Genomic DNA, 24,612 nt, shown 5'->3' on the forward strand with positions numbered 1-24,612 from the left:
GGAGGTTCAGCTGGAGTACCACTCAGTAAATATTTATTGAGGACCTACTAAGTGCCGGCACTCTGCTAGGCACAGGGATCAGATGGTGAATAAAAAAGACGGTGCCTGCCCTTAAAGATATAACAGGCCTGAGGGGGAGAATGATCCATCCTGGCAGGAAGGTAAAGTCCGGAGTCAGAGAGGGCGTGGGTGCCCCTGCCGAGGAGGAGGAGTGTGGGAGCAGAGGCCACATGGACCTCGCCCCCAGAGCTGAGAACAGAAATGTCTTCACCCTCCCAGAATCTCTGGGAGTATGCTGCGCATCTGGAAGTGCAACTTGCCGATCCAGCTGTGGCCTCCAAGCCCCACCTTCCTCCCTGCCCTCAAACTTTCGTATACTGGACGTTGGCGCCCAAGAACAGGAAGTCCTAGGAGAGACAAGACAGGACAGGATGGTAAATGCACCCTCTACTCCAGAAAATGCCTCTCCGATTTGAAGGGAGGCCTGTGTCTGGAGAAACACAAGCTCTGGCAGAAACCAGGTCAACGCGTAAATTGTGAGTGTGTCTCCGTCCCCAAGGTCTCCATAAAGCATAGCTTTTGCCAGCTACCTTCTCTAAGGCGGCAATTTATCTGTCTTTCCCCAGCTGCTGCTTCCTGGCAGTCCTCATAAATGTCCTTTGTGTCACCTAAATTTTCTCTCCTTGGCAAATAACACAAAATTGTGAGCCGCTGGGATTTACTCTCCTACCTCCTCATAAGTTTCCATCACCCAAATGGGTGGGAATTCGGAACTCAAGGAAAGGTCCAATTCTTTCTCATAAGGACCTATCCCCTGCCTTTGGTGCTCAAACAAATGGACGGAGCTGACCTCAAAATTCTAATGAATATGATAATATATAATAAATCCTCTAATCGCTTCCCATGTGCCAAACTGAGCTAGAAAGCTTTCAGACTTGGCCTCTAATCTTCACAAGAGCCCAGTGAACTCTGGGCTGCACCCCATTTACAGAGGGGGAAACTGAGGCCAACTGCGTGAACTGTCACTCCATCTTTGCTTTGAATAAAGATCTGTCTGACTCCTTGTAACTACTCTATAGTACTTGGGTGTTGATATCGCTGGGCCCAAAGGGGCTTTGGACATTTGTTTTTCAAATACGACAGTTGGTCAACGTTTCATTGCTCCTGGCCACTCTGCTGCCCTTCACTCTCCTTAGTTCTTATTTGCTGGATGTTGACAATGTACCAGGCACAATGCAGCATTTCCTGTAATGCTCACAGCCCGTGAGTCATCCCACCTTAGAGATGCTATTCTAGAAAGATAACCTTAACTGTGGGGCACGGGTGGACCATAAAATGCTTGGTCAGAATAGTGGAGAGGGGCCGGCCTGGTGGCACAGTGGTTAAGTGCGCACGCTCTGCTTCGGTGGCCCCGGGTTCGCCGGTTCTGATTCCAGGTGCACACGGACGCACCGCTTGTCAGGCCATGCTGTGGCGGCGTCCCATATAAAGTGGAGGAAGATGGGCATGGATGTTAGCCCAGGGCCAGTCTTCCTCAGCAGAAAGAGGAGGATCGGCGTGCATGTTAGCTCAGGGCTAATCTTCCTCACACACAAAAAAAGAAAAAAAAGAATAGTGGAGAATCCAATATATTCCTTGGTGTTAAAATATCTAAGTGAATTATGGTCCATCTGGTGGATGGGACAGTATTTAATATGGGAGGGAGGGGACTAGACTGCCAAAAGGGAACAAGCCCAAGGGGGTGATGTTAAGTTTAAAAAGAAAAAAAACAAAAGTGAAAAAGACAGGTATGAGCACCAGCAATGCAACTATCCAAAATAAACAAGCACAAACTTTGTAACTGCTTAGAGAGAACTCGAGAGGCTGGAAGGAGGTACCCCGCAATCCGATCTGTTGATGTGGTGGGGCAATGCGCTTATAAATAATTTTCAAAACTGTGTATAATGTGGTTATGTTACTTGTTTAAAACGGGGAGGAGGAGCACACCAAACATATATTTATAATAAAGCTGTTCCACTTAAGAATTTAGAAGTTTTAAAAATTTAACAAATGGCTTTCCGAACTTGACCTGTTGGCAAGTCTAGGATTGCAGGATTTTCAAAAACGAGCTGGTCTTGAGGCTCCTCCAGGTCACCCCTGGTGGCAGGAGCTGTGTCAAATGCCTCCTGCCGCAACAGAGGGGCACTTCTGAACGACACGTGGATGGCTTTGTGGCGTCTAGTCGTGCCCAGGGCATCCCTCCCCAGTCCAGGCTTCCCAGCTGCAGGCTGGGCTGCGTCCCACCCACTGAGTCATGGCCTCTGCACCTCGCAAGCTAACCAGCCCCCCAAATCCTCAGAGCCCCCCCGGAACCCACTGACCTTGTGGATCTGGAGAACAAGGTCGTAGAGCCGAATATGCTTTAGCAGAGGGAGGGGGAGGCCTTTTGCCAACTTATCTGGAGGTGGAGGCACAACATTGAGAGAGATTTGTTAAGAAATAACAATCATAGACAAAGTTTTACAAGAAAAAAAAGGTCCTCTCTGCAAATGCTATACCCATTTAATTATCACCAAAGACTATGAGGTGGGTGTAATTACTATGCCCATTTTACAGATAAGGAAACTGAGGCGCAGGGTGGTCAAGTAACTTGTCCTAGGTCACACAGCTAGAAAGTGGCAGAACTGGGATTTGAACCCAGGCAGGCTGACACAGGAGCCTGAGCCCTCAGCCACAGTGCTGTACGGAGGAAGTGGCAGGTACGGGCAGCACACACTTGTGATAAGAAGCTGGTGGACGCCCCCTCTCCGCCCTCCACCTGCTTCTGTAGCAGCCGAATGAAGCAGGGCCTCATGGAAAGAGGGTTAGGGCTTTATGCTTTAATTTTTGACTAGGGCGTTGGCAACTGACTGGGAAATGTGAATTCAGAGGTGGGCTACCTTGGGCCTTCTAGATTAACTTGGTCCTCAATCCTTCACCTGCCACTTCCGGGTGTGGGGGCACGTCCGTGAGTCCCTCCTTCCCTCTTATGAGGAGGTTCCCCCGCGCTCCATAGAGCCCAGTCCCCAACCCTCGTTAGAGCCCTGGAGGAAGATGAGGCTGACTTCAACACTCCCATCTCACAGACAGGCCACTGAAGCTCAGAGGAAAGTGACTCGCCCAAGATCACACGGCCTGTAGGAGAGCCCTGTGATCCAAGTCCAAGGCCAGCTCTCTTTCACCCAAAGGGCAATGTCCACTCGACATGGAAAAATCCACAGTGATTCTTACCGTTGACCTTGGGGTAGAGAGTGTTGAGAATGTGGACGTTTAGCAGCGCCTCCAACACCTCCACCTGGTGGAGAGCAGGAGAGGTACAGTCACCACCTGTGCCATCTTGCCCTCCAATAACCCTCCACGCGGCCCCCCTGGGGGCAGGGTGGCTCTGTATGTACTGACCTGGCAAGAGTCTTGAAAAAAGTAAATTGCAGATAGATACCTACATTATGTCACTATTTTATAAGGTAAATCTATTTTGAGACGCACATTTATATGTGTGCAAAGGGATAGAAAAATTTTGGAAGACTGCACACCCAACTGTCTTTCCTCTAGGAAGAACATCAAGGTCTGGCTTAGCCTTATCTTTAGTATTTAATTTTTTTACATTGAGAATGTTTTCCTGAAGAACTTGTGTAATAAAAAAAATTTTAAGTCAAAACAACAATTATGAAACACCACTTTTAACACTCACTATGTGCCAGGTATAGGGCTCAAAGCATTACATTTGTATCTGATTCAACCTTGACAAAAACCTCTCTAAGTTGACATTAATGTCCCCATTTCACAGATAAGGAAACTGAGGCCCCTAGAAGGAAAGTGGCTTGCTGGAAAGTGGCTTGCTAGAAACTGGGCAGCAGGGTCAGAATTTGAATCCAGATTTATCTGATTCTACAGTTCTTGCTTTTTACATTCTATGTTCAGAAAACATGATAGGGATGAGTTTTTGTGAACCTTTACATATGATTGTTTTACTTTATAGAATATTTTTATATGCCATGCACAGATACAATATTAGTATGTCATTATTCACTTCGTCCTTTATTCTCTGACAGGGGTCATCCTTCGGGGTCCCTGTGGGCCCTGTCTCTCCCCACACTTTATGTGTTTATTTCCTCTTCATAAGGGAAAGTCTGGGAAGAGGAGGGCAGAGTGACGGTGGTCAGAGGGGCCAGCATCCGTGGGAGAGTAGAGAGGAAGACGACTACTGCACGTTACAGTCTATCCATCTCCCCCTCCGCCTGTGGAGAGCAGCTGCCATCGTCCACTTTCCCTCTTTTCAGAAATCTCTCCTCAATCCCTTCAGCCCACACCGACTTCCCATTCTCTTTCCTCCTGTAATAGGCGGCCATCTACTTCACCACTTTGTCCTCCTTGTGAAATCATCACTTAGTTTTGCCTGCCCGGCAAGCAGTGCCTCTTGTTTTAGTCACAGGGTCTCTAATTTCCCCTGGGAACCCACCTTTCCAGTCCTAGTCCATGTGATTTGGGGCTGTAAATCCTGGCTCCAGGAATGTAGATGAAATCCATGCTTGGCCGATTGGTCCAATTTCTGGCCACAGTGATTGGCTTAAGAACTGGCACATGACTAAGATTAATCCAATGAAAGGTAGCATATGGATTTTTCCTTTGTAAGTCTTTTTTTTTAAATGAAGCTACAGAAAATTTGGCGGTTTTCCACTAATGGGAAGAACCTACCTGAGAATGAAGCCAACACAGATGAAAGCAGAATGCAGGAAAGATGCAGGGAGATTCGTGATGCACTAATTTGAGCACCTGGATCCAGCTGTGCCTGAAATCTCTAGCCTTAGTTTTTTTTGTCGTTTGTTTTTTAGTTATATGACTCTCTACGTTCCTCCTGTTTGCTTAAGACAATTTGAATTGCCTTTCTGTTCCTCGCAGTTAAAAAATTCTGTCCAATAGATGATTTAATTAATATTTAATTATATGTTGTCTTATATTGGGATGTAACTGTTCCTTGGCCCTGTTTTGTGTCATCGAGAGCGTCTCTACTTCTTTAGGGCAGATAGCTGCTCTTCTCTTTTTCTATTTCCTACTCTAGGTGCCATAGTATTGCTTAGTAAACACTCTAAATTAATTACTGTCCTAATCATTTCATAAATAAAAACATCAATAACTTACATTGAATACTCCAACTTTGGATTCTTTTAGTTCCATGTGTACCCTATAATGAATCACAGAAGATTCAGAGATGTGGGCATTACGCCCATGGGAAACCTAAGCAATGTGGGGGTCCCCAGAAAGTAGGAGGCACCTACTTGACAAGGCACAGGGTCAAGGGTGGGGTAGAGGTGGGCGTGAAAAAGACGATTGAGTAACCAAAAACAATGGTACAATTATATTAAGAAGACTGGCAGAGGAGAGGTAGGTAGCATAAAAGGGCCCAATGTTTATCATTTCAGGAAGTCAATATAGCGAATGTCTAAAATTATAGATTAAGAAAAAGCAGAATTAGTAAATTCTTTGGAAACTTGGAAGTAATGGGGCTTAGGTGGAAAGGAAGTTTGTGGAGGCAGGACCAGTGGGGCAAAAGAATTGAGCCAACTGGGGTGAAACTCAAGTTTCCTTCCCAAATCGTGGGCCCCCAACATTGACAGGTGGGTCTCCTCACATCCCCACCCCCAGCTTCAGAGGCTCAGCTATAGCATCCAGACCGAGCTCAGTTGGGCGCCCCCATGTGGGCAGGAGGATGACTTACTTTCCCGGCTTCAGGAACCCAGTGATCTTGGTAGTATTGAAGGTCAGCACGGCGGACACATTAGTGGCCTGGAAAAGCCAGGAGAAGGACACGGGTCTGAATGAGGGAGGTGGTCAGAGACGGGAAGGACGACCATGAGGACCAGCTTCTCCTCTGAACCAACAGCCCCAGGAGTTAGAGCAGGGACTCGCCCACTGACCTGCAGACTCCCGGGAGGCTCAGTGTCGGTGCTCAGACACACTTGACCCTGAACATTTGCACTTGAAATTGCTGACTATGATAGCAGTTCACCTTCGAACAGACCACTAGGAGAAGGTGCAGAGTGCCCATGCCTAGAGGTCTCTAAAGGGGATTGATTCTAGCTGTCTCAAGATTCAGACCTAGCAATAATGATATTAATAATAATAGATTCTGCTTTAATGTAAAATATTTTGGTAACAATATCAAATTGCAGATGTAGCATCTAGGAACAGCTACCCTTCCAGAGATTTGTCTTGTGAGTTTCAAACCTGAAATAAGAGAGCAAAGTTCTCTATCCAGTGAGCAGGACCCCTAAAGGACTCAGAATCCCTTCTCTACTGGGGGGGGCCCATCGAGAAAGGAGAAACCACTCTCAATATTTAATGCAGAGGGAATTTAATATAGGGAATTGTTATACAAGTGATGGAATTGCTGAGAAGCCAAAAAAGAGATGGAGAGGCAACTCAGAGATTAGCAGAGGAGGAAGCTGCTTCCCCCCAGGACTTGAAGGACAGAGGGAGGAGTTGGGGTTATGGGAGCAGCCACGGAGGAGACATAGTCTCTCTCCAAGACAGAGGAAAAAATACTCTGGCTTCTTCCTTCCTCTTGCCCTCCATTCTCCTGACAGTGCCTTCCATTGGCTGACCAGCTGGAAGTCAGAGTGCAAGGGAGCCTGGGAAATGTAGTCTTCAGGGGTCGGATGTAGCTACAGAGCAGAGCAAATGGGTCAAAGACCCCCATGCCTTCCTCCCCACCACAGCCCAGACTCACTTAGTGGGAGATGCGTGCTTAAACAAATAAACCTGCAAACAGCTACGTAAGCATCTTTATAATAAATGCCATGAAGAAAAATACTAGTGTGCTACAAGAAAAAAATGACAAAGGGCCTAAGGTGGATCAGGGTCAGGGCAACCGCGAAAGGCCTTTCTGAGCAAGTGATATTTAAGTTGAGATCTGAAGGAATTAGCCAGGACGTAAGTAGGGGGAAAAGCATGCAGGAGAAGGGAACGGCATTTGCAAAGGCTTTGAGCCTTACCAAACCAAGCCGGAAGACAGGCTCCCTGATGGAGCTGGGCAGGACCACAAAGGCCTCAATCTCCATCTGGGGGGCCAAAGACAGATTCCCGGGGCTGAAGTTCAGGAATGGGGCCGGGACCACTGCTCCCTGGAGCTCCAAGTTCATGTTGGGGTACAGCTTGGCTAACTGGAGGGTGGAACGAGAAGATTAGGTCAAGACAAGGAAATATGCATGCTTGCCGGGAGAGCCTTGAGGGAGTCAGATAAAGCTGAGAATGCTTTTTGGTTGGTTTTATTTCCACAAAATGTTCTGTGCTTTTTCTCTTTAACCATAAAACTGCACATCTTCCCATGTCAGAGCCTGTGTCATCTGTTTCATGGCTGCATTGTATTCCCTTGTGCATGGGTACTGTAACTGATCTAACCCTGTTGGGCATCAAGTTGTCTCCAAGGTTTTGCCCTTAAAATGATCACCCCTCTGTGTTCCCTTGGAATATTTTGGGGGGAAACATTCCTAGAAGTGGAATTGCAGAATCAAAGGGCAGCGATATTTTTAAAGTTTCTGACAGGTATTGCCAAACTGTCCTCCAGAAAGGTCGGGCCAATTTTTTCACCTCCTACCCGTCCACGGGCAATGGGTGAGACCTATTGCTTCTCCACACCCTCATCGCACTCAGATAACTGTACATGCGGACACCAGATGCCAGTGTTTTTGAAATTTGACACAACTAGATCCCACCATCTCAAAAGTGCTCGCAATTTTCTGTTTAACTGGAATTTAACTTGGGGGCAAGATTGTTCCTTTTTGCGGGGAAGTTGGTAGAAGAACAATAGTCCCATGAGCCTTTTGGTTATGCAAATATGAAATCTACATTTATTGTAAAAGGGAGAGGTCTAGAAGGCTGAGGAGGTCAACCACTTTACTAAGAAGGTGGGCTGGGTTGATTATGATGCAAGCAGGAAGGGGAAGGGACAGTTCCTTCCCTTCCTGGGGCAGAAGGATGTTGGAGCCAGGATGCGGCCAAGGGCCCTCCCAAGCGAGCACAACAAGGAGGCCAATTGGGCTGTCGTGGGGCGCTGGGGAGAGACAGGGCCTGTAGGGGGCGCCTAATGGAGGGACATGACCCAGGCACTGCAGGACTTGAAGTTTAAAAATTTCCCACCATTTAATTCCTCTCAGCCATCATCAGGCCTCTGCAAGGCATGTTGAACACTACTGCCTGTCTGTGCTGCGTCTTGCGGGACTCGGAAGGTAGGGAGAGGACAGGTGGGTTTCTGTGGGATTAAATGAGATGCTGCATATGAAGAGTTGAGCCCAGTGATGACAGAGCTACAAGGTTATTTACTGCAACAGTGAGGTAGCCAAAGACTGGACACAATCTCACATCCTTCCATGGGACGCTGGCTAAACAACTATGGTGAATCCATTCACTGGGGGACTGGACACCCGTGAAAACAAGATGAGGAAGCTCTTTATCTACCTATAAGGAATGATCTCCCAGTACAGTAAGGGGAAGAGTAAGGTACAAAATGGTGTGTATAATATGCCTCCATTTGTGTAAAAAAAGGAGAGAAAAGATGCACAGTATTTGTTTGTATATACACAGAACATCCCCAGAAGGATGTATACAATCTGATGAGATTGGTGGACTCGGGATGGGAACTGGGTGGTTAGAGGACAGGACGGATGGGAGACTTTGCACTCTATGACCTTTTATGTCTTTGAAATGCTGAGCCGTGAGAATTTATTATCCAGGCATATAATTTTTTAAGCACCATGGACAGTGCCCAGCCCCGAGCACGCCCTCTGTAATTGTTTGATGTTATCAGCCAGGGTACATTTTGTGGGACGTGTTGGCTTCCTTGGGACTCTCAGACATCACCAGTGAAAGACTGGACAACATGGGGTCCCAGGAGACACGGGGCTCAGGCTTCGATTGTGTGGGCTTTGAAGGGAAGGGAGCCTGAAGCCTGCAGCACCCCGGCCTTCACTGGGGGCCTCGCTGCCGCCTTCTGACTCTTGGCTAAGCTGAAGGAGCGTGGAGGTTTTGAAGAGAAAGAGCTGAAGGCTAGTGGGGCCTTCAAGTCCCCAACAAGGGCTGAGGGGACTCACCCGGGGGATGAAGGGACGGAAGGACTTGGTTGTCAGTCGGATGGGCGACTCAGGTGGAATCTGCAGCAAAGAGACACAAAGAAGCTTTAGGGTGCTCCCCCCGGAGCTGAAGGTCTAAAGAGAGACGGGAGGGCGAGGGGCTGTTCCATAGTCAGCTTCTTGACTGCCCGAGGTTACCATGGCAGTGACGAGATGCCTGTCCTGCATCCACCACGAGCACGTGAGTCCCCAGGGTCTTGGCTGCTCTCCCTGAAGCTTAGGTGACATGTGGGACCCCCTCAGAGGGTCCGTGAGGGTTAGACTTACAGTCATAAATCTGTAAATCTGACTTTGTTGCTGTGTGTTCTTGCGCCAGTCCCTTCACCCTTCTGAGCCTCAACATCCTCACCTGTAAAATGGGGATAATAATGGTCCCCACCTATCAGGTCATTGTGAGGGCTAAATGAGATGGTGGGTCCAAAGCATTCAGCACAAGGCCTAGCATGTAGTGAGCACTCAATTAAACACAGCTGAATGGTCCCCTTCACTGAGAGACAGGACGTACCACAGGTGGATTGGGGATCAAACATGATAATAGAAGGAGAAAGCCTGGGCGTGAGAAACCATTTGAAGGACAAAAAGTCCCTCCACCCGTCTGGCAGACGGTCCCTGACTTATCACCAGGGGAAGCTGGATCATCCCGGCTGGACTACAGTGTGTTCGCCCACCATCCTGACATTGTACATGAGGCCTCAGCTTTTACAAAGAGCTGTAAGAAACAACCTTCTGAAATCCAGACATACTAGAGAAACTGGAGAAATACTAAAGGCGTGAGCCACTATAAAATTTAGTGTCCCTTAGACAAAGCCACACTGGAGACAGTTGTTTCAGAGCTAAATGCTAGGAAGACTTTGTCTTTCCTTTCCACCACTAGTCACTAAATCATGTACCCTTTCCATTTTGGCTACAAAGAAGCTCCCAGACAGATTTGTGATTTAAAAAAAAAAAATCAATTTATGGGACCAGTGTCTTCATAATTGTGCTTTACTTTTAACTTGGTCTTTATTTCCTATTCTGTGTAATGTGGGGGATCAGAATCAGCTACCCCAAAATGTGTCTCCTTGGCTTAATTATTTTTAAGAACAGAAGACTCTGAAAGAAACTTTGACCTTCCCTCTAACCGCCTAAAAGAATTTAAGATAGAAGGGCCTGTCCCCAGGATAGGCCATCACCATAGATAATTCTAGGTGTGGTGACAGCAAGGCATCTAGCAAGGGCCATTTTATCAAAAGATCTCTTTTGGGTCCCAATGTCTATAGATGGCCCAGCAAACATTTGTTTATCAAACGTTTGCTTGTCCATCTCCATGTAAATTGCCTTCCTCCCCTTTGAAGTCCCAAACCACTACCCCCAACACCCTCCTTTGTCTCTAGCTGAAGATGGTATTTAAGGTGGTGGCTTGGCCATCTTGGCAAGTTACTCAGTTTCCTGGGTTTCTCCCATGTATACATGTTATTAAACTTTGTTTGATTTTCTCCTGTTATTCTGTCTCATGTTAATTTAATTCTTAGACCAGCCAGAAGGACCTAGAGGGTAGAGGAACTTCTCCTCCCTAGAGGAGGAGTTTCTCCCCTACAGTAACTTTATGCATGTATCGGTGTATCTGTTATCCTGCCTCATTCACTAAAATCTTTTTTTAAAAAATTTCCACAAACCATCAGGATGAGAGAAAATATGAATTAGAATAACAGATCTAGACTGGGGGAAACTAAAAGAGACAAGCAAGCCACAGTCTTCCACGGTTCTTATAAGGGAGAAAGAACTTTGACTTTGAGGTTCCTGGCAGCCAAAGTAAAAAGGAAATTGTGCTAACATATTTTTCCTGGTCTTGATTTTTTTTCTTAATTATAATTTACTATTTCACTGATGTAAACAGGATGGAAAGGAAAGAAGGAAGGCCAGGTTACATTGTCATTCTGCCACCATCCTCACCATGTCATCCGTGATGGAGAAGTTCAAGTACCCGGCCTCTTGATAAACTAGGCTGGCTGTGTTGAAGACATAATCAGAGATGGCAAAGTAGACCATTCGGTTGCATTCCTCAGGAAGACTCATGACAGGAGCACCGAAGGGAACTGGGGAGCGGTGATTGTGGTTAAAAATTTCACCCTGGAGAGAGAAATAGGGTTCAATGGAACTTTTCAGAGTCTATCGCAGGGCTGGACATCTGGGCTAGGTAGTCACCTCTGCAGCCCGATGAGGAGGTACTGGCTAGAGACCCTGTCTGAAACTCCACCACTAAAGATGTTTTCCTTTGGGTCAAAGTGTTGTGTATCCAGAATCTCCTAATGAAAAGCGCCCCAGAAGCCTTGGTGTACTAACCCACAGGACCTGATGGCCGGCTTCTCCACTCCACCTAGGGCCAGCTCTGATTGATCTCACCTGCGTGGTGGGACGGGGGAAGGAGGGAAGAAGCGGGAGGGGAGGTTTCAAGGCCTAAGACACCCGTGGGAGGATCCTGGCTCTGGGAACACTCCCCACCACTCCACATTGCCCTGCCCTCGACACAGCTGGAACCACTGGGGAGATGAGGACAGATCTGAAGCCAGGGGGACAGCAGGCCCCAAGAAAGGGCTGACCCTAAGGGAATGCCACACTGGGGCTGGACCCACCCATGCCCCTGCCCAGGACCCTCACCTTAAACATCACGTCCAGCACTTGGTCTGTTACCCGAGGGGCCTGCATTAAGCTGTAATCGATGCTGGCGAGACTGTCCATCTCCGTAGTGACTGTGAAGCGGGAGAGGGGCAGGATAAGGATCCAGGCGATGGAGAAGGGTGGGGGCTCTGGCTGGCCCACACTCCCTGTGACTTTCTTCAGGGCCCCCCGCCCCTCTGCCTTAAGACCCTCCAGCCAGCCCAGCCCTGGGGCAAAGAGCTGCTTCTCCAAGAAAGAGACGACACGGGTTCTCTTGTCCCACTGGTGGATTGGCCACGGGGGTGTGGTATGCTCAGCGTGGAGCGTGAGCGGGTTCCAGAGTCACACACACACCCCCGCGTGCACGCACACACCCTGAGAGCAGGAGGAGCCCAGGCCTGGCAGCCCTTGCACCCCTGGAGCTTCATGCCAAGGAAGCCACACAAGGGGGAAAATTCTCCAGCCGAAGGTATTCCTCCTCAAGTCTACAACTGAGGCCTCAATCTTCAGGGAAACCAGCCTCGTACCAACACGAACCAAATAACCAGGAAGGTCAGACCACGTCCAGGGCCCAGCCACTCCCCTCCAAAGCCCCAGGGGAACAGGAGTCCTGTGTCCGTGCATTGGGCCATTTGTGCCTGCCTGTGCCCCCACTGAAGGGGGACATCAACAGGTGAGCATGGGGAGTCCTGGGGGCCAAGGCCTCAGAGAACACCTCAGACAATTTGTCAGGCTGTCCCTCCACACTTCACGTGCTCATCCTAGATCTGGGGCCTCCACTTGTAGGGGATTGTTCTCTGGGTACACTTACACGTATGGGCAAAGAGCTTGTGCAAGGTGCTCCCTGCCCCGCTGTTGGTAACAGCAAAGGATGGCATCAAACCTACATGACCAGCAGCCGGGGACTTATTAAATAAACAAAGCCACATCCATAAGATGGAGTGCTACACAGCTGTTAAAATGAGACCTGTTACAACCACTTTGGAAGACTGTTTGGCAGGATCTGATCATATTGAACCTGTGCATATCACTTGAGCCTACAATTTCACTGCCAGGGATGGACCCAAAGACGTGCATCCATATGTACTATGGACCCAAAGACGTGCATCCATATGTACTAGAATATTCATAGCAGCACTCCCCATAATGGTCTAAAACTGCAACTACCAAAATGGCCTTCAGCAGTAGAATGGATAAATACTGGACGGTTCCATTCATGTACAAAGTATAAAACTAATCTTTGCTGGTGGAAGTTGGGATGGTGGTTACCCCGGAGAGGTGGGCCGTGACAGAAGGAGACAGGAGGGGCTCTCAAGGCCCATCCTGTTCTGTTTCTTGATCTGGGAGCTGGTTACATGCCTGTGCTCAGTTTGTGAAAATTCTTTAAGCTGTTCCCTTATGATTTGAGCCCTTTTCCCTATGTATTAACTTCCACAGAAAAGTTTGAAAAAATGAAATCAATTTATGTGTGCTGATATAGAAAGATCTCCAAGATATAAAGTTACAAAGGAACAATGTCTATACAATGCATAGACTAATGCATATTCATAATTATGCATATACACATATCTTCATAATTATGCATATACATACATATTCATGAACAAAAGGAATACATATATAAATGTATATTCATATGCTTATGTATGTGTATATTTATATTTGTACATGCAAAGAAAATATCTGAAAGGATGCACCCAAAACAGAGGTTACCTCTTGGAAGAAAATTTGGGGAGAAAAAGGGACTTTTACTTTTTACTTTTTACATTTCTACCCCATTTAAGGTTTTATGAGGTATGTACATGCTTTTATAAAAATTAAGAGAAATCGACTGTCCCAGGAGTGGGTGAGGTGCCCTACCTGGCAGAGTTTGGAGATAAGGCTGTAGGTCAGAGGTCACCGAATTCTGGATCTTTTCACAAATCTGAAAGAAACGGAAGAGAAAGCCTGAGTGAGTTCCCTGGCTTTGGTCTGGCCCTGTGCTAACTGCTTGAGTCACATCATTTCACAAATTTGCTCACCGATCATTGATTCTACAAAAATTTGTAAGTGCTTATCACATGCTGGGTACTGAGGGAACAGAAATGATGAACAACATGTGGGCCCCATGTGGACCTCAGTAGGGTCCAATTGAACCTTTCACAGTCAGTCCCGGGGCTGGACATCTGAGCCAGGTGGTCACCTGCACAGCCTGGTGAGGGGACATCGCTGGAGGTACTGCCTGAAGATCTACCGTTAAAGATGGTTTCTTGCGGGAGGCCGTGGCCTCGCAGAGTCTGGAGTCGAGTAGCAGAACGAGGCAGTAAGTAGAAACGGCCACACGAATGAACGTATAATTAATGTAGATACTTCTTAAATGTCATCACTTACCAGTTTGGCTGGATTGATCAATATTCCCTGTTGGCCCTGACGCCCAGGGAAGACCAAACACTCGCGTCTGGTGGGCTACTGCATCCTGCGTGCCACTTATACACAGACCTGGTTGCCACCACTTGAACCGCATGCTTCTCAAGAAAAGGAAATGTGTGTTCCTAAACCCATCTGCTCTACTTGCTATTGTAATCACTTGAATGACTTATTACGTAAACCGATGAAATATGACAGAGAAAGAGTTATTTCTATGAAAATCGACTATAAGTGCTTTGGAAAGCTGAGTTGCTTAAAGAAAATGCTGTTAAATTTGGTGTGGACAAGGAAAGCTCAGGAGGAAAAAAGTCATAAAAATCTAGAAGGATTCTGCACTGGCGTTGTTTCTCAAATGTTTTTAAATTGTCATTGTGACTGAAAAAAATCTTAGCTGGAATTTGTGCAGATCAATATTTTATGCAACGAAGGCAATGCCAATCAGGAGACTATTTTCAAAGAACACTTGTGAGCCGATGTCAAATGAATTTACACTTACTATATCTTAAAACGTCTGGATTTCTATGTAAATATTTTCTTCCTTTATGTGTGAGTGAGAGAGTCCTCACTGTAGCAGCTTTTTTGGTTAACCAGCTACCATCTGCTGTGCAAACACATGTGCAATGAAGGAGAGAGACATGGGGGGTTCCAAGGGCATGTGATGGGGCCCTGGCCTAGTGTGGGGATCAGAGATGGCTCCCTTGAAGTGGTGACATTTTAAGGGCAAGCTAAAGGGTGAGCAGGCATAGATCAGGCACAGGGGTGTGGAGCGGGCTATGCAGGAGGCTGGGCAGGCACGGGGGGAATCTTAACCCCCCTTTACAGCTGGCTCAGTTTGGGGAGAGGAGGTTGGGAGTGGGGAGCTGCCATAAGCAAAGAAAAAGCATGGTGAGGAACATTCGTGGTTGATTTCAGGGGAACCAGGAAACTGTTGGCCTCTCCCAAGACTGTTCCTTCTTGCTTTTCCTTCAGACGACAGCACAACAGACCATCCCAAAGGCCTGAGCCTGGATGCCCCAGCCCCGAGGGGACCTGGATGATCAGGGAGGGGAAGCCCTCTGGTACCTCCGTCCCAGACACACAGTAGGGCCTCTTGGAGAGGCAGGTTGGGGTAGTGTTAAGGGTGTAGCAGGTGAGTTGAACAAACCTGGGTTCAAATCTGTCCAGCCCCCTCTGGCTGTGTGACCTTTGCAGAATCTCCCTCTGCTTTTGGTCCTCACCCACAGGATTCAGTGACAAGGCCAAGTGTTTCCCAGGGTGCTTTGGGGGGCATGGGGGCTGAGAGGGTGTGTACATATGACCCAGAGAGCAAGCAGGCAGCGAGTGCTCATTCTTCTTTTCAGCCCTGCTGGTCAGGCACCATGTCCTGCCATGAGCAGGGCGATAGAAAGATCTTGTACCAGGCAGTTAGTTTTCCTGGGAGAAGGAGATTTGTGAAGACCCACAAGGACCAGGAGTCAGGTGAGATCTCCATCTTTCCTGAGACACCCAGCCCCTCTAAGGCCTTTGGTACAAGCTCCACGGTCCCGACCTGGCCTCTCACCAACAAGGTGACCAGGGGGCAAGTGACTCCACCCCTCAGAGCCTCCTCGGCCAGATGTGGAAAACGGCAGCTCCTTCAGAGACTATGGTTAAGACTCAATGGCACTGTCTGTGCAAAGTGCTTAGCACATTATTCCCGGCCAAACCCCAGGCTCGGTAAAGAGCTGCCAATATTATTATAAATAAGAATAGTTATAATGATATATTCTATATAACATTAATTATATTAATTTATCAAAACAATAATTATCATGGTACTTTATTACCTTGATAATTATTATGTTATAAATAGTTGTAATGTGTTACTATTTTATATAATATTGTTATTAATCATTATCACTACCATCAACAGGGGAGTATAAATCCACACCGCTGAAGAATATTATGTCCCACTCAGAAAGGCATGGAAACATGGCAACGGGGGCTTGAGAAGGAGGTTGGCATATTTTCCAAGCTCACCTAGACCCCAGGACCCCAGAACAAGAAAAGGAGTGGGATGCATCTTGCCACACACAATCTGTGGGGTCTTCCTGCTATTCCCGCTTCAACCACCAGAGGGCACTAAAAGCCAGACCAGAGGTTGGACCAAGGGGGTGTGTGTTGGGAGTGTGTGTGGGGGGTGTGTGTGGGGTGTGTGTAGGGGGGTGGGGGAGTGTGTGCGGGGTTGTATGTGTCTGTATCTGTGTGGGTGTGTTTTCCCCTTTCCTTCTTCATTACTTTCTCCCTTCCCTAGCACAGTCATTGCTACAGACAACAGCCCCAGTTATACAATACCTCGGAAATAGGATTTGGGGGGAACTGAAGGTCAACAGCCAACCTCTTTGTTTTCTCCAGAGATTACAAAATTTAGAGATTTCACATAATTTTTTTAATGGGAAAACCGGACACTCTGTTGCTGCCTCTCCACCGAAGGCAGGTGCTCATGAGCTCACCCAGGTAGAAAGCAGAGTTCCCACCTGGTTCACGAACTCCCTCCCCAAGTTTCCTGCCTGGTGTCTGCAGGCTCCTAAGTGCTGATTCCCTTTTGGCCTCTGTGGAATGCAGGGCAGTGGGGGGCAGGGAGCAAGGCCAAGCAGAGTGAGGGCGGGAGTCTCCGCTGGGCCCCTGCTGTTTTACCCCTGGCGGAGCACCTAACCATTCTCTGCCTAGCTGGACAGACCTGGAGTCCTATGAGACCTGTGTTTTGCCCCCAGTTCTGCCACACACCGGCTCCATGACCTGGGGCAGATGATTTGTCCTTTCTGGGCCTTGGGCCCAAGTATGTCTGGGCCAGCCCCCACGGCTGTCCAGGGCCAGGGGTCAGTGAGGACGTGCGCCCAGCTCTTGTGTGGCTCAGCAGATGCCAGCAGCTGGGGCGTTCTTACCTTGCTCTCTAATACTTCTTGGAACCTGGACTCAATCTGGCTGTGGAAGAGATTCAGCAGCCACCTGGGGATGGAGCACAGTGGACGGTCAGCTGTGTGCCCCTGAATGCAGGCACGGCAAGGGGGCTGAGAAGGCTAGGCCCCTGCCTCTGGCCAGGCCAGTCTCCAAGGGAGCCCTCTCCATCCCCTCCTGGTACCCTGCTGTGCCCCGGAGTCGGGGACAGAAGGAAAATGCAGGGCCCACCTCCAGCACACTGCCTGATTCCGCGCATCTGGCATCCCAGGCCCCTGCTGAGACCCAATCAAATCCAGTAGATTGGGGGAGGGGCTTGAGAAGCCACATTTTTCTAATCAAGGAAATTGAGAATCAAAGAGATTTGCCCATTGTGTATATTTTTCACAAACTCTTCTTTGGCCAAAAGCCTTTGTGTTCCTCCAATAGCCAAATTTCATTTGCCTGATGGTGGTCCCCTGAAGTTCATTTTTTGGTGGAAATAGCACACCAATATTCCGGCTTGAATCTGCATTTGTTAATCTCAGCAGGGCCCCCCAAGAATTGCCTCCAAGTGCCTGGGATGGGCTCCTGAATTAAGCCTGGACCCTTATGCTTATCAGATGCCAGGCCGCGGGCTGAATGGGCCTCAGGCGGCAACCAGGAGTCAAACTGGTCACTGTCCCAGCGGTGACCTACCCCAAATCTCCTGATACGTCCACCTCCACGTCAGAGATGTGGCTGCTGCAGCTGGAGACAGTGACCGTGGGCCTCCCCGAGGGCTCGCTGCCCAAGAGGAGGTTGACGGAAGTGGTGATGTCCTTCACCCACACGTCAAAGGAGCCGTCCAGTTTCCTGGAGGAGATAAGAGAGGCCAGAACTGATTCCTAGACTAGGGTTGGCCACCATTTAGGGGGAGAATAAGAAGCTCAATTCTTACCCCAAAATAAGTGGAGCTGGAGTAAAAATTTCATTCCAAAAAGTTATTACAAACATTTATTACAAAGCAAGGATTTATTATAAAGAAGACCATGGAAGATCTAGAAGAAAGCCTGGGTTCACTTGTTTGTGGTCAGGGATGGGCACAGGCCTCTCTCAGCTGGAGCAAAGTCTCAGAAGCCACTTGCTAGCATAGAAATTAAAACTTTAGTCAATAAAAAAACACCATATGCAAAGTAAAAAAAAAAAAAAAGTTGCATCATGAACCAGCCAAAGAGTTATTTCCTTATCTTGAGCTAATACACGAGCAAATTTCCTTAATACACAAAGAACAACCCTATACAAATTAATAAGGAAAGGATAAAACAGCCCAAAAGAAAAAAAAAGAGATCGAAGATATGAACAGGAGGTTCAATTGCAAATAAGCATATGAAAAGTTATTAAAAATGAAAACAATGATGCCAGCTCTCACCTATCAGATCGATAAAAGTTGTGAAGTTTTAATACCCAGTGCTGTGAGGGTGCGGGGGCCAGGAGCCCCAGACACTGTGTCCGGGACAGCACATCTGGGACACGAATTGGTGGGATCTCAATGAATTTTAACACGTGTATCTTTGGCCCAGTAATTTTGCTTCTAAGTCGTTACTTTGTGGCTCTTCCCGCCAAGATATATGTGGGGCAGCTCACTGAAACATCATGGGTAACAGCAAAAAACGAGGAAACAATCTAAATGTCAACTGGCAGGGACGGGATCAGCAAGTCCTGGGCGCCTGTGCCGTGCAGCCTTTGAAAAAGGAGACCAACGGGGCCCGCCCCATGGCTTAGCGGTTAAGTGCGCGCGCTCTGCTACTGGCGGCCCAGGTTCGGATCCCGGGCGCGCACCGACGCACCGCCTCTCCGGCCATGCTGAGGCCGCATCCCACATACAGCAACTAGAAGGATGTGCAACTATGACATACAACATTCTACTGGGGCTTTGGGGGAAAACAAACGGAGGAGGATTGACAATAGATGTTAGCTCAGAGCCGGTCTTCCTCAGCAAAAAGAGGAGAATTAGCAGGGATGTGAGCTCAGGGCTGATCTTCCTCCCAAATAAATAAATTAAATAAATAAATAAATAAATAATTTAAAAAAAAGGAGACCAATGGGGGCCGGCCGGGTAGTGCAAGCGGTTAAGTGCGTGTGCTCTGCTGCGGTGGCTCGGGGTTCACCAGTTTGGATCCTGGGCGCACCCACGCACTGCTTGGCAAGCCATGCTGTGGTGGCGTCCCATATAAAGTGGAGGAAGATGGGCACGGATGTTAGCCCAGGGCCAGTCTTCCTCAGCAAAAAGAGGAGGATTGGCAGATGTTAGCTCAGGGCCAATCTTCCTCACAAAAAAAATAAATAAAAATAAAAAAGGAAACCAAAAGTGGTCTATCTATACAAGGAAAGATTACTCATTCATGAAAAGGAATAAGGTTCTGATGCACTCTACAATGTGAATGAACCTCGAAAATGTTATGCTAAGTGAAAGAAGCCAGACATAAATGTCACAGATTGTACGATTCCATGTATATGAAATCTCCCGAATAGGCAAATCCACAGAGACAGAAGGCAGATGGGTGGGTGCCCGGGGCTGGAGGAGGGGTAACTGGGCAGTGACCATTTAACGGGTACAGAGTTATCTCTTGGGGTGATGAAAAAGTTTTGGAACTAGATATGAGTGGTGGTTACACAACATTGTGAATGTACTAAAGGCCCCTGAATTGTACCCTTTAAAATAGTTAATTTTATGTTATGTGAACTTCATCTCTATAAAAATATTACATTAAAAAAGGTAAAAAAAAAAATGAAGTAGATCTTCATCTGCTCGTATAAAGAGGTCCTTAAGATACTTCAGTGAAAAAAGCCGGGACAGAAGAATAGGGCTTGATTCCTTTCATGGAAATCGAAAGAATGTGTCTATAGAGGTGATATATATACCGAGCATCTTTCTAAAACAGTGCTGTCCAATAGAAATAGAATGTGAGCCACATAGATAATTTAAAATTTTCTAGTAGCCACATTAACAAAGGCAAAAAGAAAGGTGAAATTAATTTTAATAGTATATATTATCATTTCAATATGTAATCAATATAAAAGCTATTAATGAGATTTCTTAAGTTCTTTTTTGTACTAAATCTTCAAATCTGGGGTTTCACACTTACAGTAGGTCTCAGTTTGGACTAGCCACTTCTCAAGTGCTCCATAAAGACATGTGGCTAGAGGCTACCACATCAGACAGGGCAGTGACAGTCAGGTCACCTGGAAGAGACTGGTCAACCCTCCTGCTACAGGCTGAACTGTGTCCCCCCCAAATTCATATGTTGAAGGTTTAACCCCCAGGACCTCAGAATGTGACTGTGTTTGAGACAGAGCCTTTAGAGAGGTGATGGAGTGAAAGTGAGGCCATTAGGGTGGGCCAGAATCCAATCTGACCGGTGACCTTCTGAGAAGAGGGGATTGGGACACACAGAGAGATATCTGGGGTGCGTTCACCCAGAGGGCCACCACATGACGACACAGCAAGAGGGCTACCTGCAAGCCAAGGAAAGGGGCCTCAGAAGAAACTAAACCTGCCGACACCTTCATCTTGGCCTTCCAGCCTCCAGAATTATGAGAAAATAAATTTCCATTGTTTAAGCCCCCCAGCCTGTGATATTTCATCATGGCAGCCTGAACAGACTAATCCACCTTCCATCCAAGGACCTCAGAGGTCAGAGAACAGCTCATTGCTAGAGTTAGTGCTGCGGGGAGCCACCCCTGACCAGCGGCAGACGGGAAGGGATCATACGGCTGAGCTGGGCTAACTTAGGGATGGGCTCTGCCTCCACTGTCTCCGGAGTCCCCAGGAGGGTTGAGCTCCAATCAGCAGCCAGACTGACTCCCTTTCCTCTCTGCCTCACCACAGACCCCTGCGGATCTTTCCTTAGATCTCTTCCCAGATAAAGTACTTGCACTTGAACTCTCGCCTTGGGGTCGGCTGCTGGGGGACGCAAACTAAGACACAATATTATCTCATTTAGCTCGCCCATGACCCCATCAGAAAGCATGAGAGGGCAAGAGACTCATCTGAGAGCCAGGACTTGGACCCGGGTTGACCTCTGGGCTTGGGCTCCTCCCGCCCACCATGTGGCCTTTCTGTTGAGCTGGGAACACCTCTGACCCAAGAAAGATGGGAGGCTAAGGCTAAGGCTAAGGGCTGGAGAGCCTGGGAGCAGAGTCAACTTACACGAATGACTTGCGCACCTTCCACTTGCCGTGGACCCCGATGGAGGAGTCAGAGATGGCCAGACTCAGGCCCTGGCCGGGGAGGGGCGTCAGAGCAGAGCCCAGCAGCTCACAGCTGGAGATGTCCAGGCTGGGGAAAGAAACACGAGGAGGGCGGCCTCAGCCCCAGCTTGGTCCAGCCTCAGCCGGGAGCTTGCTCTCACCCCCGACCTCCTGTGGGGACCAGGCCAGCAGAGCCTGCTCCAGGCAGGCGTGTGGCTCCCCCACTTACCGAGCACCTGCCGTGTGCCTGCACCGACTATGCGGCCACACTAAGCGCTTTACATCCATCATGTCAGTTAGGGCTCACAGAGCGGTCAACACTGTTCTTGTGCCCTCCTCCCAGAGGGAAATAGAACCTCTCGGATGGGATGCATTTGCCCAAAGTCACACAGTCAGGATCAGAGCCCACGAATCTCATGATCCTGGGTGGGATCCGGAATCGGGGGCATAGATGCACCCCCTTTGGGTTTGCAGCTCCTTCTCCCAGCCGTCCCCTCCCCACATCCAGGTAGAGGAATCAGGTTCAGGGAAGGTCAAGGGCAGCCTCAAGACGCAAAAAGGGCTGGGAGAAGCAAACCAAGATGACGACACGTACTGTGGGGCTGTCAGTGGGAAAAGAATGGTCAAGTTCCATTTTATTTGCCTGGCACATAGTAGGTGCTCAATAAATGTTTGCTACTGCACTGAATAAAAGAAGGAATGAACAAAGCACTCAGTGGTAATGAGCAGAGGGCTGTGATGAGCTGTGGGCTCCATTGCCCTCCCTCCACTGCCCGTCCCTCAAAAAGTGTCTCATGCCTTTATTTTAACATCAGCTGCTCATGTCTAACGACCCTTTGAAGACTCAGCTCAGATGCTCCTGCCTCTGGGAAGCCTTTGTTGATGCCCCTGGATGCACGGAGACCGGCTCTGACAGTTGAGCTTCTATATTTAAAGCTCAAGGTCTATTTTCCCTTCCAGACTCCATCCAGTGGCCAGACCAGAGCCTGGATTATCACTCCAAGGAGTAGCAGCTTCGTCCCCATTTTACAGATAAGGAAACTGAGGCTCGGGTCATGCAGCCAGTAGGTCTCCATTAATCTTTCTTGAATGAACGAATGGAGGAGCCCAATTCCCTCCCAGAACCTCCCTCTGAACTCTGCGAGGAACTATGCCACGGTCTGCCCCAGCGAGGTCCCGACCCAGTCCTGGGGCTCTCCTCCCTTCCTCTGCAGACCGCCCCCCACCTGCCCAGCCACCTCGGGGCCCCGGCAGAAGGGAGCCCCACCTGTGGAACTCATAGCGCACGCGGCCGAGGTGGCTGATCCTGAAGTCCCCGGTGAAGTCGGGCAGGGCGATTCCGTGCAGCTTTCTCTGCAGACCCACCAGCCCCTCCTTGGCCACTGTGGACAGGAAAAAGCTGGGAGTCAGCCTGGTCTGCCCGCCTGCCTCCGCTCTAAACCCTTCTGTGGCTCCCACCTGCCCTGGGGAGAGAGGCCGACTTCCTTGTTAGCACTAATTACACTTACAGGTTACTGAGCCCCTCTTGCTACCATGCGGCGTGAGCAACACTCAGAAGCATCACCGCATTTTAGGTGGTGTTGTTATGTTCGTGCCCATTTTATGGATGAGCAAACAGAATGTCTTTGTCAGCAACTCCACCAGGGGAGGAGGCTGTGTCCCTGGATGGGGGTTCCACTTTCCTGTCCTTCATGGCGTCTGGCCCGGGTAGAAGAAACTGTAAGGATTTTAGGGACAGAATCCTGGCGTTGGCATCTTTCTAGCTGGGTGAGCTTGAACAATCCTCAACCTTCTCTTCCTCCCTCTGTCAAATAGCAATAGTGACAATGCTTTCCTCACTGGGGTGGCCTGCGGATTGAAGGGGGTCGTCGCAGAGTGCAAAGGGGACCGCGAGATACAAAGCACTCCGAGCTTGGCGCCTGGCACACGGCAGGCGCTCAGTAAGTGCCTGGAACAGCAAGTAGGGTTCACGTTATTAAAAATATGCAAAGGACCAAAGTGTCCAGCTCTCGAGGATCAGTTAAATGAACAGGGTACATTCACACAGTGGAAAGGAACAAAAGGCAAACTTTGCCTGATTTAGGGTTTCAATATAAACAGCATTTACTAGGACCTTCTGCTTGGTCTGAGATATGCAAGACCCAGGACTCTGCCCTCCAGGAGGGCATATGTATGCCAAGGACCAGCAGCCTCCCCTTCCACCTCTTTCTAACCTGCAGTCCTCCCTCTAGCAAATGCACATGCTGGTCTCTCTGCCAGAATGCTACCCCTTGTCTCTGGCTAACTCCCACTTATCTTTTCTACCTCACCTCACCTCTTCCAAGAAGCCTTCCCTGATTTCCCTCTCTCTGCCCCCAGCCAGTCTGGGCTCCCAACAACCCTACCCAAGGGAATGTTATTACCTCATTTAACCGATAAGGCAATTGAGGCTTCACAAATGTGAGGAGCAGCCCTCGATCAATTACTGTGGGGTGGAGTATATAGACACCCCAGATCCCTGGCCCCTTGGATGGATTAATTCTGAGGGTTTGTTTCAACATCTTTTTAAAAATAGTCCTACTTTTTCCTATCCTTTAAAATTGAGGTGTAACATACATAAAGTACCTAAAAGGCACTAATCTTAAACGTATTGCTGGGTAGTTTTTAACTGTCTGTGCACCCGTGTCACCACTCAGAGCAAGATGAAGCTTGCCCCCAGCTCCCTGCAGCCTCCCTCATGCCCCTGCCGGGTCTCCACCTGACTCCGGAGGCAACTTCCATCCTGACCTCTAGTTTTAAGGCAAGTGTTTTCAAACTTGACCAAGGATTTTCCACTGGGATCGTTTCAGACAATGGGGTGGCAGCTGGTTGAATAACACACCTCTCCTGGCTGCCTTCCTTTCCCATCTCACGTTCCCCCTCCCCTCCGGTGTTTTCTGGAATCATCTCCCAAATCAACTACCTGCACCCAAATCCTTATCTCTGTCGGCTAGTGGGGAAGCCAGCTAAGACAAGTAAGGTTCCCTAGTGGCCCAGTGGTTAGGAGCCAAGGCCAGAATCTGAGCCAAGGCCGCCTGACCCGGAAGGCTGCACCACCCAAGGGAGAGTGCCCCATCTGTGCCCTTGCTGTGCCCAGAGCAGCCAGGCGGGTCAGCCAAGCCCAGCTGATAGCCGCAGCCTCTCACCATACTCCAGGCCCTTGTCGGTGATCCTGGCAACCAGGCCAGGGCTGTGGTCCGGGGCTCCCGGGCTGGACGTGAGCAGCAATCTCAGCAGAAGAGAGAGCAGGGTCCCAGCCGAGCCTTCCATCCTGGATTCC

At 48.7% G+C, this 24,612-nt stretch overlaps 1 protein-coding gene across 2 annotated transcripts; it reads right to left on the reverse strand.

Moving 5' to 3' along the window:
- Positions 1-16: 16 nt before the first annotated feature.
- Positions 17-24,612, reverse strand: LOC101401674 (lipopolysaccharide-binding protein). 2 transcript variants are annotated; one of them, XM_004430410.3, is made up of 15 exons: positions 24,479-24,612; positions 22,582-22,696; positions 21,274-21,402; positions 17,781-17,936; positions 17,090-17,153; positions 13,641-13,704; positions 11,781-11,872; positions 11,076-11,252; positions 9,105-9,164; positions 7,011-7,178; positions 5,735-5,802; positions 5,158-5,200; positions 3,250-3,313; positions 2,361-2,437; positions 17-407 (listed from the first exon to the last, which is right to left on the reverse strand). In XM_004430410.3, the coding sequence occupies exons 1-15, from the start codon at positions 24,600-24,602 to the stop codon at positions 363-365; spliced, it is 1,446 nt and encodes a 481-aa protein (XP_004430467.1). In that variant the 5' UTR covers positions 24,603-24,612; the 3' UTR covers positions 17-362. The 2 variants fall into 2 exon arrangements, with proteins under 2 accessions (XP_004430467.1, XP_087301008.1); XM_087444882.1 differs by lacking the exon at positions 7,011-7,178.

Source organism: Ceratotherium simum, chromosome 21 (assembly GCF_057802395.1).
Source record: "Ceratotherium simum simum isolate JZ-2026a chromosome 21, ASM5780239v1, whole genome shotgun sequence".
Classification (NCBI taxonomy): domain Eukaryota; kingdom Metazoa; phylum Chordata; class Mammalia; order Perissodactyla; family Rhinocerotidae; genus Ceratotherium; species Ceratotherium simum.